The sequence below is a fragment of the Ornithodoros turicata genome, chromosome 3 (genome assembly GCF_037126465.1).
Source record: "Ornithodoros turicata isolate Travis chromosome 3, ASM3712646v1, whole genome shotgun sequence".
NCBI lineage: Eukaryota > Metazoa > Arthropoda > Arachnida > Ixodida > Argasidae > Ornithodoros > Ornithodoros turicata.
This window is the reverse complement of record NC_088203.1, coordinates 50,408,132-50,424,341: the sequence shown is the minus strand read 5'-3', so window position 1 is coordinate 50,424,341 and position 16,210 is coordinate 50,408,132. Positions and strand designations below refer to the sequence as shown.

General features: G+C 44.4%; 1 protein-coding gene and 2 long non-coding RNA genes across 3 annotated transcripts in view; 2 read left to right on the top strand and 1 right to left on the bottom strand.

The window, feature by feature from the left end:
* The window catches only part of LOC135389445 (uncharacterized), a 475,452-nt gene that overhangs the window by 448,546 nt on the left and 10,696 nt on the right, over positions 1-16,210 (bottom strand). Inside the window, exons 10-11 of the mRNA XM_064619493.1 lie at positions 12,760-12,806; positions 10,626-10,923 (exon numbers count right to left, since the gene is read on the bottom strand). Coding sequence (XP_064475563.1) covers positions 10,626-10,923; positions 12,760-12,806 — 345 coding nt within the window. The remainder of the gene's footprint in view (positions 1-10,625; positions 10,924-12,759; positions 12,807-16,210) is intronic.
* LOC135387044 (uncharacterized) lies at positions 3,901-4,171 on the top strand. The gene is made up of 2 exons (XR_010420807.1): positions 3,901-3,946; positions 4,012-4,171. It is a non-coding gene; the product is annotated as an uncharacterized LOC135387044 (long non-coding RNA).
* On the top strand, positions 5,996-6,766 carry LOC135387043 (uncharacterized). The gene is made up of 3 exons (XR_010420806.1): positions 5,996-6,169; positions 6,325-6,487; positions 6,650-6,766. It is a non-coding gene; the product is annotated as an uncharacterized LOC135387043 (long non-coding RNA).

The following is a 16,210-nucleotide window of genomic DNA, read 5'->3' as shown; positions in this document are numbered from 1 at the left end:
TTTCAGACCAAACGACTTGCTGTCCTCGGTGACAGCAACCTTAGAGTGGTGGTACGCATCATCATGGAGGCATGTACGAGGAAGGGGCTGCAGCAGCAGACGACCGGCGAAGGCCGTAACAACAAAAGAGCACTGAAGGGCACACACCTGTTTTCGTGTATCATGGGTAAGTCATGCACTGCAGAACTTGTTTGCTTACCTACACCACGCACCCATGCCAGCAACAGGAACTATTTTCCTCATGTTTGTCTACCTGTACTGAGATCACGATACGTATATATCCCGACAAAAGTTTAGGTTAAAATGATTATTGTGCCAACTGCGGATACACATTGCCGTTTTCTTAATTTCCTTTCATTCATATGATTCTATTTCGTGTATGATTATTGCGGTTCACTGACGTGCATAGTACTGCTTTGCAAATCATTGTTGCATGCCATCAGGTATAGCGGTAGGTTAGGCAATACCTACAAAGGAACTTATGTTTTCACAGGTGCCGTTCACAAAAGGATGAATACCCTGAAGATGGACGCCACTGACAAAGAAATTGCAGCAAGAATTGGCCGTTATTGAACGTGTGCGGTAGACCGTGAAGGCGGTAGGAAGGAGAGGGCTACGAAATCGAACTGTTGGAATACACAAGTACTTTTTGAACACAAATGGTCTGGGTTGACTCCCCTTCTTGCATAGATATTTGGCTCACCGACACTATAAACAATTTGAGCACAGGTAGCTCACACACTTCTGGTACACCTCACAAATTATACGTAGTGCAGAGTCCACATATATGATTATCCACTGGTTATTCGCGTGTCGCCCCAAACTGTGGCAAAAGGCAGCGGATCCTCCGAGAGCCAGGATCACAGAGGTATCGGCCCGCCATCGGTCGCTCATCCAGAACTGACATCGGCCCACAGCCTCATTGTGATATCGGCCCTGTGTACAGCTGTGATGTCGGCCCGACCTCGGAGGATGTTTCAAAACAGATGTTGGGCCGACATGATGGGTGTCGGCAAACGAACACTGGGCCGCTGTCAGCCCAACATCGGTGTGCTGCCTGGGTGGTGTGCCTATGGTGTCGGGATTTCCGCTGGACTACATGCACTTGGTGTGTTTAGGGGTTACAAAGAAGTTACTCGAATTTTGGTTATGTGGTAACTTGGCCACGAGGTTGGACCACACAAGCGTTAGATCCATCTCTTCCATGCTGGAATCCATACGAAGCCATGTCCCGTCTGATTTTCCAAGGAAGTGCAGAGGCCTAAGAGAAATCAAACGGTGGAAGGCCACAGAATTTAGGTTTCTCCTCTCGTACGCAGGTCCACTTGTGCTCCAGGGTGTATTACGTGATGATGTCTACAACCACTTCCTATGCCTGCATGTAGCAGTGGCCATCGTTGTGAGCCCACGCCATCGAAACTTGATCGACTATGCTAATGACTTGCTGCGGTACTTTGCTAAGGTGTGCATCACGCTCTATGGGGACGAGTTCATTGTATATAATGTTCACTCACTCATCCACCTTGCGAACGATAGCCGCTGTGATGGCTCACTTGATGAGTGCAGTAGCATTTCATTTGAGAGCTTTATGCAAGTGCTGAAGCGCCACATTCGTTCAGGCAACAAGCCGCTTCAGCAATTGCACAGGCGGGTATCGGAATTCATGACACAGAAGTCATGGTCAGCTCACAGGAAGAAATTCCGTGAGTGCAGTGTTGTACCATCATCCCAGCAAAACGTGGGGACAGCAGGACATGAACCTCAATACTCAAGAGCGCATCTGTATGGCTCCTTGGTTTGTACAAGTCCAAGGGATAGACATTTACTTTTACGCAACGGGAAGGTTCTTTCTGTTAGCCAAATTATGTTGTTGGCTGGTATAGTCACATTTGTGGGTCACACATTTTTGAGGCAGAGAGAGCTTTATACGTTCCCATGCCCTTCATCCACACTTTCTATTTATGTAGTTTCCGAGCTTGATTCCGCTCTCACATCAGTGAACGTTCTTGAAATTGTCTGCAAAGGAATATCCTGTCCTTTCCGTGGGAAGATGGTTTTTCTCCCATTGTTTCACTTTTGCGGTCGTGACATCTAATGATTCCAAGTGCCGGTGTCCATTTTGAGCCAACTGTTACCATCAGATCAGCCACAAAGTGCTGTATGCTACATTTTTAGCATTCCATTGTTAGTAACTTGTCCTCCGCCCTTGTATCTGTTCCTGTTAACATTAATATACCAACCTACTTTATTCGTTTGTGTCAGAAGTCACTGCTGTTCTTTTTCAATGCTAGCAATCTAATTCCAGCTACCACGTTGTAGAGTTCCGAGACAGCAGTACATACGTTGTTTCATCATGCTGGGTCAGCCAAACCATTGCTGGAACGTTTGCTCACTGGCCAGAGGGTGTGTCGAAGCTCGAACTTTGTAAGCTTCTGAGAACTCATCCTCCTCCTCAAGACATGTGGACAATGCATCACATTCGAATTCTGCATACTACAGGTCAGTTCGCGTACGAGCTGTATTTGCGACTTCGTAAGAGGTGCGGTTTTTTGTGCCTGCCCAGGCGAAAAAATGAACTGGGAAGTCAACTGGTACCAGTTTGTTCCCAGTTGCCTCCTACTGGTCATGAACTGGAACCAAGTGGGATCAAACTGGCGGGAACTGGAAACTAAAGTGGTACCAGTTCAAGCTGGGCTGGTGGCAACTGGAAAGTGAAGTGGTACCAGTTCAAGCTGGGCTGGTGGCAACTGGACATGAACTGGTACCAGTTCAAACTGGGCTGGTGGCAAGTGGACATGAGCTGGTACCAGTTCAAGCTGGGCAGGTGGCAACTGGAAAGTGAAGTGGTACCAGTTCAAACTGGGCTGGTGGCAACTGGACATGCACTGGTACCAGTTCAAACTGGGCTGGAGGCAACTGGACATGACCTGGTACCAGTTCAAGGTGGGGGTGGCAACTGGAAAGTGAAGTGGTGCCAGTTCAAGCTCGACCAGCTGACATGTTTGGGAGAAGTTTCTGTTTGGGTTCCGGGAAAGGTTTGTAATAACATATATAAAGATTACGAAAGAAAGGTTGGGGGGACGATCGGAAAGCAACTTTATAGTAAAAAAATCATACTTCTATTTTTTTTTTAAGGTGCGCTGATGTTAACAAAAGCTAATTTGGAATTATTATGTTTGCATATTTTGCGCGTTCCTGCTCCCCTGATGAATGACGCGTTTGAACAAACGGTCGCTTGCTGCTTCCAGATGCAGCGTTCGCGCTTGTCTGCCGTGTTTTGACTTTTCGCGTTCGTCTCAGCATGCCCCAAGTGACATTTTTGCTCTTAATGTTATTAGCGTGACATGCGACAATATAAACTACTTTGAGCGTCATCGGCTTCAGTACGACCAGACAGGTGTCATGCGATTGCGGCTCTGCTGCAGCTGCGAAGACTGCTTCATCGTGAGTACTATGCTCAAGTGTTTTTTGCTTCCTGCGAACAAAGCAGAAATATAAATAATGGTACCGTCCTGCTGCACGTAAGGTTTTTCTCCCCAGTGTGTTGAACGAGAACATATGGACGCGTTTCTTTCACAACCAACGCCCGGTTTATGCAAATGCGATGTTAACGTTAACAAAGCAACTTTTTGCACACCACACGCTGTGAAAAGTGTCTCTTGGTTTCTCGTTCTTTTATTCATCATGTGCCGTTAGCCTGCGCGTTCCCGCTTTTAATGCACGTCATTCTCGTGTTTCAGATCCTTCACACGGAAAACACAGGTTGCTCTAGAACCCGCATAGCTCACCAGAGTAAGGCGTGGATCGGAAAAGCATGTGAGTCTGTTGTGGAGTAGTTATGCCTTTCAATTCATGTTTTGGTGATGATATTGTGTTTCACAGAACGACTGCGAAGAATGTGTCGGACTCCACAAGCGCCTCCTGTAACGGGGGATACACAGGAAAGGTGAGTGTCTGCGACATATGTGTGTATAGTGAACTAAATGAATTAGTAATGATAGTCTTCTGCAGCTCTATACGTAGAAAACCAACTGATGACATGACTTCCACGGCTGCCGGGAATGCTTCCTGTTTTCCTCAACTGTTTCTGTAAAGTCAGTGAGAAACTGCATCGTGAAATACAAAATGTCTGTTTCAGAAGTGCACAATAAAATAATTCATGTTTATTTCAGTATCATGCATCTGTGGGTTTCATCATGGAGATCCAAATGAGCTCCCGAGTGGCTCAGTTCCGCTTGGAGGAGAAACGTTGCTACTTCGGCTGCGACCAGTTGCAAGCTGGTATTTTGAACTGGGACCAGTTCAAGCTGGGACCAGCTGCAAACTGGTTTTCAACTGGTCCCAGTTCAAACTGGGACCAGCTCAAGCTGTGTTATTGAACTGGGACCAGTTCAAGCTGGGACCAGCTGCAAACTGGTTTTCAACTGGTCCCAGTTCAAACTGGGACCAGCTTAAAACTGTGTTATTGAACTGGGACCAGTTCAAGCTGGGACCAGCTGCGAACTGGTTTTGAACTGGTCCCAGTTCAATAACACAGTTTGAACTGGTCCCAGTTGGAAAATTTTTCATCGGGGTGGGCACAACCAGTCGGAGCCAGAGCCTTATTTTTTAATGCAATATTTCAGACAATATAGAGGAAGCCTTGGACATGCTCTCTACTGTAGAGGAAACCTCCAACTTTGAGTGTGACGGAGAGGTTCAGAAGAAAACAAGAAAAGCACGAAAAAGAATAATCTTATTATTAATATTATTATATAAAATTATTATAATATTATATATATAATATATATATATATATATATATATATATATATGTATTATATATAATTATAAAATTATTATAATATTATTATACAGACAGCGAGGAGGACACTCCTGAGGAAGAAAAAGTTCCACGAAAAAAGAAATGTCGGGGTGCTATCAGTCGGCAATTTGACAAGTTTTCGTGAGTGCCTCTAGCAGGCAATACGTACTATTATAGCTTTCATACTTCCAGCATCGTGCACTCTTCTAACTTTCAGGATCTAACCGCCATAGAAAACAAATTCCTCCGCCTCCTAGTTTACTGTCTCGTCTACAGCAGTCAGGTAAATGCGCATTGTACATCGCACGTTCATCAGGTAACAAATGGTGTCTGAGTCTCGTCCAGTGTAGTTTTATCTGTGCGCTTATTGCACCTCAGGAGGTTGCATTGCTTGTGTAGCTTCTGCATTTATTCGTGAGAATTGTGCTGTATGTGATGCCATGTGCTTATTGATTGAGATTATCTCCTATTGCAGGATCCAGTGCCTCTAACTGTACCCAAGAACGGGTTGAGAATCCATATGCATCCGGTACAAGTTGCACGCAGGCCTCATCTCCAAGAATATCTGCCCTCCCGACCTTCCACATAGAAGCATTCCCTTTTCCACATATATTTTGACCTGGGCATAAATGCAGCAGTGACGAAAGCAGCAGTCATTCTCTGATACTTGGACCCTTATGGAATATGTTGTATTCTATTTCACGCAATACATGAAACTCTACCCGCCTTAGAGGCCAGATTTATTGGTATGCCGCCAATTCTTTTGCGCTACATACTGTCAGACTTTTAAGCAACATTGTTGCCAATGTATATGTACCTTCCTGCAACTCATTTTGGCCTGGGGACACACAGAAGCTAGTGCATATTAAGGTAATGGCTGAGGGATAGATAGAACATGGCATGAAAGCGATCGCGCGATTGAGTGTGTTTAGAACTGATTAAGGTTAGCCAAACCGCAGTAAAGATATGTTTTGCTCCTTTTGGCAGCCGGTATAAAACGAGAAGAACCAGAAACGAAAAGCAGTGAGGATGTTGCATATTGCAATAGTTTGCAAAACTGGTGCACGAAACGGTTTTGAGTGTTGGAGGTGCCTATCCAAGACCGAATCCGTGCAATGCGGAACCAAATGTAAGAAACCACGTACTCATCCCATGCACATCTTGTCCCCTACAGGATTTCAAACCAAGACCTTCCAACATGATAGAGAAATGTTGATTATGCTGAAAGAACTACAAAAGAAGCACAACCCTGGCATGGTAACTGTGCATTTACCTGAAAATTGTCCCCATTTGCCAGCCACGACCTTCTCAGAGCTTCAAGAATTGGACACTCAACTCGAAGAACCTGACAACATGGCGACAACGGTAAGGATCCCCATTGCTGGCATTTGATGTCAGACAGTTCTGCTTTGTTCGAACTACTTTTTTTTTTCGGTTCGGTTCAGTGTAGACTTGGGTAACATTGTACAAGGAGATTTCCAAAGTAATTAACCAGTTATTTCTTGTTTTTTTGCCCTCAGGTACAGTTCTCTATGAAAGGGGGATCCGACTATAAGGACGCCATCCGTCAAATCCTCAAGGGCCTCTTGAAACACACTTTTGCCGTGAAGTGTAGCTGGAAAGGGTATCGAGGAGACAAACATGCATTTTCAACACTGCAGAACGTCACAAGGCTTGTCCTAGGTAAATACCTACAATGTGCTTCAATATGGGTACCTTGCATATTTTTAGTATAGCTTTTCCGGTGCTCCTCAGTGAGTCCAGATGTTATTCCTACATACTTGCTGTTGTTAATGAAGTAAGCATTTGCCACAAAATAGGAAAAAGTGCTCTTCTTCCTCTCAGAATCAATTCGAATCAACTTAGGAGACGTTACTCACAGCATGGTCAAGCAGGCAAGCAAAAACTGGCTCATGTGGGCACATGACCGGAATGGAGGCCGCACAGAAAGACGACACTCGAGCCGCAGCGGCTGCAGCACAGGTCTGTAGCACCCACTGATTTGTCTGCCAACAGTTCTGTGCTCAACGTTACACTCCCCCTTGCTGACCCTGTGATGTTTTTAGTACAAACATACTTTTATTATTTTATATGTTGATTTTTGCGTTGTTTCGGGGTGTACAAATAATGCACTTCATAAAAAATAAATGTACACATGAAAGTATATATGCACAAATAAAACATGTTCAGTGCATAACTGTCTTTTGGGATATTATTTCCTTGCAAAAAGGTAATCAAATTAGATTGTTACATTTTAGTGTAACTTGGCACAAGGTTGGCCCAATATAGGCTGGTCAATGCTTGGCAAGTCATTGGCCAGGGTACAGATTCGTACCAAGGGCCAAGCTTGTTGGCCAAGCACTTGCCCAACATGGCCAGGTTCGACGGCCAAGCAAGTACCAAGCTTGGCCCAATCTTGGAATGTCGCTTGGGGTGTGTGCTTCGCAGTAGAAGATTCCTCGTCCAGAGATTAACCGGAGTCACATTCGTCTTCACCAGTAGCTCTTCGTGCCGTGAACATCGACTGCTTTGTGAAATTTCCATGTATCAGGGAGAAGCACTTGTGTAAGCCGAAACAACCGCTGTTTTTTCGTCGTGCAGGTGTTCATATGTGAAATGCAAACCGATGGATACTACGGTTTTTGCTGCCAAGAGGTAGAGAATGCGTGTGAAAAGCTGACAGACAATTGCATCACAACTAACGATTATGTCGAAATACTGTGCCTTGGCACCGAAGGACTGCAAGTGTCTTTTACATACATCCGAGAAACTGAAGAGCATTGTTACATACCCGGCAGCGCCGTGTGGTCTTTACGCGCTACTTGAACTGCAAACTGGACGGAAAATCCTTATTCCGCAGCAAATTCCGTTATATCACCTGTCGGCCATTCACAAGAAAGATATGGGGTGCTCTGAGAAAATGCAATAGAAAGTACTCCACTGGATCTCGATCTGCGTCGCATGCTATTTGGGATACTTTCCCATCAGTACGCAGACTTGTAGAAATGTTGATGTCAGCAAATTTTCATTTCTTGCTTGCTGCAAGTTTTTCTCGTTGCTTTTTCTTTGCTGTCACAGCATAATTATTAGTTTGTTCCTGGAGGGTTAAGTAACCTGGGGGCTAAGTGATCCTGAGGGTTAAGTAATCTGTATTTGGAGGTTATACTAATGTCTTGTATATATGAGCAGTAAACAGGATAATTTTCATCAGTGTCATTCAGCTGAACTGTGCTGATAGCCTTTTAATATACTTCTTATTGACCACGTTTCCAAATGCCAATTAATATTTGAACCAAGATTGGGATTTAACACTTGATTAACTTTGTTTTACTAAAAGGAGTACTTGTAACTGATTCATTATCACGCCACCAACTAACATTTGTAAAGAAGGACTTGAGGGCTGACTTCAAGTATTATCAACCCTTCGGATCTGGGTACAAAGTCAACCATGCAGCATTGGTGTGCATAATACTCAAAAATGGTGAAATAATTTAGTGCATAAGTTCTCTGTTACTGTAATTGAGATGTACTTTTGTAACGTACTTTTGACAGCCCCGTAAATTGCAACTGGCTTGAGCGTACACGACAAACGCATCGTAACATTTAATTTAAATATAATATAAGAGCGGAAGCAACATTTTGTCACATCTCAAACTATATATTTCTTTTTTATTGTCCAGAAATTTAGGAAACAGAGTAGGACTTCTTGTCCCCTGATGTTTTGACGTACTTGATAGAGTTGTAAAACTTGCAACAAGAGAAGTATAAACCGTTTTGCCTTTCCCTTTTGAATTTAACAAGCAAGTTATATTTCACCATGCGTGCACTTTTGTATTCTCTTGTTGATGAGAAAATTACAGGAACAATAATGCTGCAGATATTCCAACAATGACCTGTCATCTTCGTGAAGATGAGAACTTTTCTTCACGCGTGCTGAGCAAGACAAAAGAAATGTACAATGAAGGTTGTACAAAAACTGAAAATCTCCGTCGACTAAAATTTTATATATGTGGATGTTACGACATCGTGTAGTTTCCGTCCAAAAGTAGGACAAGTCAAGATTGTTTGGTTGTTGTTGATAAATTGTCGGTATGTTGATGTGCTATACCGTTATAGCACATCAATATAGATGAGGGGCAAACACAGTAGACAGCGTGATGGTTGGAAACTCTCAATTGAAGATTTATTCAACAGAACAAGCAACTGAAAGCACAAGCACAAAAAGCATAAGCAGTGCCCATGCAACGCAGGACCACCTTAATCTAGGAGAAGGTAGGATTGAGAGATCAATAAAGAGAAATGACCGTTGTGTCCGAAATAGGGGAGCTCTGCAAATTTAGGACCAATATGATGTAGCCTTGTGTGGCTCACTGCAGCTGTGACACGCTTTGAACAACTCCAGTACGGGGGCTTCGAATACAATGAACTTTCGCTGTTTCAGTAGGCATTCAAGTGTAGAGGATGCATCTCTAGAAAATTAATTAACGTTCCCTAGTCATAACTCTACCTCAACAGGAAGTAGTCCTCTACCCTTCAAAGAAGCCAGTAGTTCTCATCGGTTTCTTCTCCTGCTGTTGGTGTCATACTAATGTTCTGCACGTGCCCAAAGACGCCAAAAATGTCACGAAGTCTGCAACACGTAACAGATCTAGTGATTCTATCTGTGGACTTTGCATACCTGCTTTCAGCTATTTCTGTCAGGTCAACTTGAGTGCCTGGATCACACACACACGAAGCAACCTGGCACCACTTCAACACTGAAAGGCCCCTAAAATCAAATTCGTTGATGTTGATAATGCTCAGTACGGGACAAGTAGGATAACATAAGTTAAATGGAATTGCTATATTATAAGTTATATATACATATATATATATACGTGACACCTGCACATACCTAAGAGGTTGTGTTGAACTCCTCACCTCGATGAAGCAAAATCACTGGTTGCTGAATGGCAGAGTGCTTCGGACGTCTTCGCAATTCGCTTTCTACGTCATCTTCGTAGTCATCGGCAGCAAACTGAGCTCAGCACACACACGACTGTTGTATCTAATAGCAGAGTGCTTGGAACCACATTCGTTTTCGCGAACTCCCCTGTGGAATCTTGTGGTGGAAACGCCCGTCGTCGGAGATGAACGAAGATGATTTTTGCATCCCCGAACACCAAAACTACGCCAGGCGGTCTCTCGAATACATGACACAGCAGCCACAGACATATCATTTACTTCCATTTTCTGCTCCGCGCGACCAGCATGGCCACCCACGACGTAGACAATAAACCACAATAAACGCCTACCAGATGGCGTTGCGGATCGTAGCTCGTAGCGGCGGGAGCGGCGGAGTAGCTGAATGCTTTATTAACGCTTTATTAGTGTAGAAACTATGGAAGTGAGCGTCATTTTTAAAATGGCGTTTAGCTGTAAGATAGTGTGCGTCAACTTTGTTCTCTACAAAATTGACTCTCACGTGGTAAGGGTTAGACCAATCTCTGGGACCCCTGGACCCGAAACCCAAGTTGCTCTTTTTCGCCGTTCGTTGGCAGCACCGTCCATGTTCCGGCAATCTTCAAAATATTTCTACGTAAAAAATATGCCGAATTGAGAAGTAATGCTTGCTGTATGTTATCAAACAATGATGTTGTGCACGATAGTGGGCAAAAATATGGGGGTTATTTTTCACTTTTCAGTCCCTTTAATCGGTCCCAAATCAAGACCTAAAGCGTTTTTTCATCGTCCTGATACGAAACCATGTCAAGAGAAAAACACGCATTTCCATGAAAATCCGCGCTCTAGTTATAATGAATAAAAGTCGAGAATGACTTACCATTGTTGTGTATGGCTTCCGGAAACCCATTTTGAAGGATAAATGTCATGTACGGCGATGAGTTATTTGGGCCATACACAAGCGCCCCAACAGGTGTTCCAGAAAATTCTGGGTAGAGCGTTGCTGGCGAGTACGTCGGGTGTTCCCAAGAATTGTTAGAAAGCGATGACGCGTAGATGTAGAAGATACCGATTATGGCTGCGAATTCAAGCAGGGTAAAATAAGGGTGCCTCCGGATCGTTTGAATCACGATGTTCTTCCAGAGTAGCACCAGAAGCTGTGCCATGGCACCCGTCACCTGAAATGTGCAACACAAACCATGTAATGTTTGCTGCGTTTTAGTAGGCATTAAAGTTTGTGCCAATATAATAGAAAAATAATTCACTTCGCTCCCCGAGAATAATTGGTTCGTTGAAAGGAGCATGGGAGAACTCGACAACAAGCATGTCGCGAGAGCTGGAAATGAGGATTACGCGCCCTGGGACACACATTGATACAGAAACTACGAGTTCAGCCGCCTATTCGTGGAGCGCAAGGCAACTTCCAGTCTCGCGGGTCCGAAAATCTCCTATCCTCAACTGCCAGTCTGCAACGTCATGCTGCGTCAGTCTGCGCGCTCCTTCTTTTAATCTTTCATCCTCTTTCCAGTTGCGTTTCGCACCGCCCATCTTGCATCTCCGCTGATCGCTTCCAGTAGCAGATGATTAGCGGTAGCCAGTGATAACTGCAACCGCCACATGACGTCACCAGAACCGAGGAGTCGCTGGTGGAGGGCGCCGCCGCAACTGCGCTCTCTCGTAAACTAATTTTCTCAGGACATTCCCATTTCCAAAAGATATATTTGACCGTGACGATTTCTGAATGTAGTAAGCTCGGATATTCCATACTTAGCGCGGCTGTGTTTCTCCGTGGTTCAGATGGTGTTATTGAAATGCTTTTAAAACATAATTTTAACACATAATTTTATCATTGTTATGTCTTTTGGACTCGGTATATGGCCTTCTTTCACCACCATGCATTATTTCATTTTTAGACACATTCACAAGTTTAAACAGAGCCACCAGTCCCACCGCTATCGTATAACCGTAGGTTCATATGACACAGCATAAAAATATAGATTCCAAGAGCCTTCCGTGTTCGTTCAAGACTCTCCCTGCATTGATCGTTACGTTAATTTCCCAACTTAAGGGACTTTTAAGGCACTCTCACATCGCAACACACACACCCCGTATTTAGGGTGCCTCGCGTATACGGCGTGTCTGTGGAACGTTTACCGCATGAGCAACTTGTCCGCCGTTCTCGGCAGGTTTCGAACCTGAGACACATTGCCAACTGATCCACTGAAGCTGCTGAATCTTAAAGTGATATGAATGGTGGTTTTACACCGTTCCCGACATGTCCCAGCCGAATCCCTATGAACAATGTGAGTCAGGCAGGTCACAAGACGGCTTATGGCTACCACACTAAAGTACTCAGGTTGACTCAAATAATCTGAGTGAGGAATGCATGCTGATAAATAGAGTAGACTTCCTAACCTTCCAGCCCCGACATCTGTGCGGCTCAATTTTGCGTGCATATATAGAAAACACGAAGATTATCTGACTTACTATTACGCATCTTAGTTTTCAGGAGGTGTTGCATTACACTCCCCAACTCGCCCACCAGGTCATTCGCAAATGTACCGCTAAGTATAAGGCATTTGGATATACGCGAGCAACACAGTGTTCTGAACGTGTGACTGCACACTTGAGCGCATAGCTTCGCTGCACCGCTGCACAGGATCATATGCTGCTGTTACCTGTGAACCGAGGGAGGGGCGTAACGCACGCCCCTTTTACGACATCTACTACGAAGTGGAAGTGCTTTGAAAAAGCATGCGTCTCGTACGCTGAATAAAATAGGGTAAAGAGCAATATCAGTCTAAATGACGGTTGCCTGTGAACCTGTTATGTGTTGCAGTTCCGTCTTCAAACTGTATTCAGGTTAGCTTTGCCTTCAATTTTTGTAGGGGACATCTTGTGGACCACACGCTGTCCTCGTGATGTGGACAGCAGAGCTGTTATCCAACTAGCAAACTATGTCTTGTACGGTAAACGATAATCTTGACCGAGATAGACTGCCAAGGAAGACTTACTGTGATATCGATGCTATTGGAAAGAGCTTCCACTGCTTCATCTTCGTCTTACGTTGAAGTGGCATGGCCATTCATAAGCATCGTCCTCAGGATCACGGATTCTATTTTGGTGAAACATATTGGGTCTGAAAAGCATATCAGCTTCAACAGAATTTTTCATTGAAATATATTTTGCAATCACAGCCTGCAGGAGCGCAAGTCTCCGCGGGCTGCTCAGAGGGAAGGGGAACACTACAAAACACATATAATACGCAAATAAAACACGACAACATCCTAATGCTCGTTACATGTGCCTATCACAATCATCATCATGATGTAAAATGAATCGCAATAAAATTCTAACAAGCAATTCATGCCCATCATTACGATACGGCCGATACAACATTTTTGAGATTCGGAGAGGGTGCATCAGCGCGAGAGGCCATGCCCAAATCTATTTCAAACGGTAACTTGACAAAAATATACGATAAATCTCACAGAGACGATTGCACTCATCTTTTGACGTCTTCGACAATCACTCTGCATTTCCCTGCATTCTTCTACATTATTCTAGCATTTATCTCATTGCAAGTTTCCCAAAAAGAAAGTTTGTTGAGCGCTTTTCACGGCAGGGATGTAATGTTCCACTTCCAGCTACACCGGCTGGAAGCGCTGTTTCACTCTGAATGGGCATCACTGCCCGAGGAAGTGCTTCGTAAAACAATCCGGTGCTTTCCTCTAGGAAGAGTTCAAGGTTTAAGTGCCCCTAACCTAGTATTTGCTCGCCTTTCCCTGCAACCACCACCACAACAACTTTATTTTCATGATGATGATGATGATGCACATTTCCGCGTCAAGATAGGTCCCGTCAATTGACCCATACGCCTGGTGCCTTGCTTGCGACTTTTTGTGGTAGTTGGATGCCTCTACGCTTTCTGGAGGACTGCAGAGCTCCAAACTACCTCATGTACTAGGGCTTTGTGAACTGCAATAAAAAAAGAAGAACGGTTATGACAGCCCCATCGTTGTTCAAAACTATACGGAATAGCCGACGTCAGTCACTGCGCTTCGTCTTCAAGGTGTTTATTGTGGCTAGTCCAGCACAAATTCTGTCGATGACCATGGCAAGATATCGGTCGAAACGTATAGGATCAAGCTTGTTGATGTCTATCCTAATCGGAAATGGCGTTAAGCGCTAGCGTGTGACTTGGAGTTTGCATATTTCTCTGCTGGAGGACCCTTCCCAACTCGCGTGTGGTCGTGGAGACTATATGATGCCAGTTGCGACTGATCTTGGAGGGCCGTGAAGTAATGTAATGTAATGTAATGTGATTTTATTTCCTAAAAAAACTGTGGCGGAAGCTGTGAAAAAAAGCCACTATAGTGACTTGAGGGACTCGCAGCTCCCAGCGACATACAGTTGCCAATGGTGATACACTGCTACACACAGGAACTAGAAATGAAGTCAGTTGTACACCACACAAAAGTACACATCAAGGAAAAAAACAAAAAAAAAACGTATTTTTGACGTGAAGTGACCAATACAACCTTATATGAGACCTTTGGAGGAGTTATTGATTTTAGAGTTGCCATCACGACGTTAAACAGTGTAGGTGAGACGAGCCACTTTGTCCTGAATATGTTCCTAAGTGAAACTACTGCGCTCTAAACAAGGTTCAACTACTACCCCTTGTCAGTAATCTGTTTTAAAAAATGGTGGATCAGGTTACACCGCAGAGCTCGAAGCCATGCCTCGTATATGAGGTACAGTATTTTAGAAATGGAAACGAAAAACGAAGAAGTGCGCGTTAGGTCACTGTTATACACCACATTTTTTCTTTTACGTCAGGATGACAGAACGTACAACTCTAGGAAATGGTGCCGCACCAAATTCTTCAAATATAATATGACCAGGCGTCCCGATCTAGGTTGGTCGTGGTACCGCTGTATCGCCTATTATTGAAGCTGTTCCTATTTAAGCTCATTCAATGGAAGACTACAACGTTACAAATAATGTCCCTCTATCGGATGACAGTATACTGAAGACAGATACGACGGTCAAAGGTTACATTGCTCTACTAGGATCACACGACTGCTCCACCGGTTGTAAGTTGACCTAAATAAAACAAGCTACTGTGAACAAGAAACTCTGCAAGGACCAACAGGCCTTTCGAGGGCGGAAGGAGAAGAGCCTTCTACTTACGCAGAAGCCAAAACATACCCCGTATGCCAAAAGTGGCAAGCAGAAATGGACGAAGGACTACGTTCATCCCCTCATGAATCCACGACCAGGGTACTGTTATGAGTAGATAGGAAACCCGGAATGAAAGTTGTCAAATTTAAATGGGTCTGACGAATCAAGGAATATGAAGAGGGAGAAATACAGAGATACTTGTCTTGTCGCCGTAGACGCAGGCCAAGTACACGACATCGACTGTTATGAGATTTTTTCTCCTGTGGTTAAGCTGACCAGCCTTCGGATACTACTATAGCCTTGGCGAACGAAAAAAAGCATGGTTATGCGTGAACTGGACCGGAAAACGCATATTTGCATAGCTTACTTGAGGAGCAAGTGTATATGGAACAGCCACATGCACTCTTAGAAAGAAAAGGTAGAATTTTCTACTCATGCGGGTAGAACGACTGTATTTGTACGGGTCGCGTTGAACCGGTGCGCCCGTTCTCCTCTCTGGGTATAAGCGGGAGCATCCCTTTCCCCAGTCCTCTCTCCACTTACCAAGCAAAGGCCGCAGTTTGCACGGGAGTGTACAACGTCGGCCTGGCTAGTTTCTTATGAGCGACAAAGAAGGCAGTTCTCGGTAGCTCAGACGGTAACGTGTTGGCTTGTTGAGCCCAAGATCGCAGGTTCAAATCCTACCAAGGACGGAAGCAGTATGGGGTGGTAACCATCGACCGATGTGAGTTGGTAAACAATCCTTCCAGCACCGTATGTAGGGGATTTCCAGAGTACGTCAAAACAACGCAAGGTAGTCGAAATTATTTGCAGTTCTATCCTGCAGCACGTGCAGACAAACCTCACTTGTAACGTAAGAGCACTCCGCCTACCAGCCTCTAGGCAGCCCTAGCGACTGAACCTGCTGTCCTATGGATGGATTCCCTCAAACACGTTATAATAAGAGTTGAGCTGTTTTGTTGAATATAGCTGTTGTACTTTCAATTCTACTCGTAGAAACATTTGTACCCTTGCAGGTCTACGCATCTGAGTACAATTCTGGTTGCAGCGCAGTCTACCCATCCGGGTAGGAAGTTCTACTTTTTTATCTTAGAATGTGGCAGCAGTATGGCACCGGAAAAGGTCGGCAGACTGCAGCAGTCTATTTATGGTCTCCAACAGTCAGGTAGGACAAGGCATCAGAATGTAGACAAGTGTACGTAGACAATGTATACAATATATTAGAATGAGCCACTCGAAACGGACAGTTGCCTATACATTCTTGAGAACCAGAGTGAG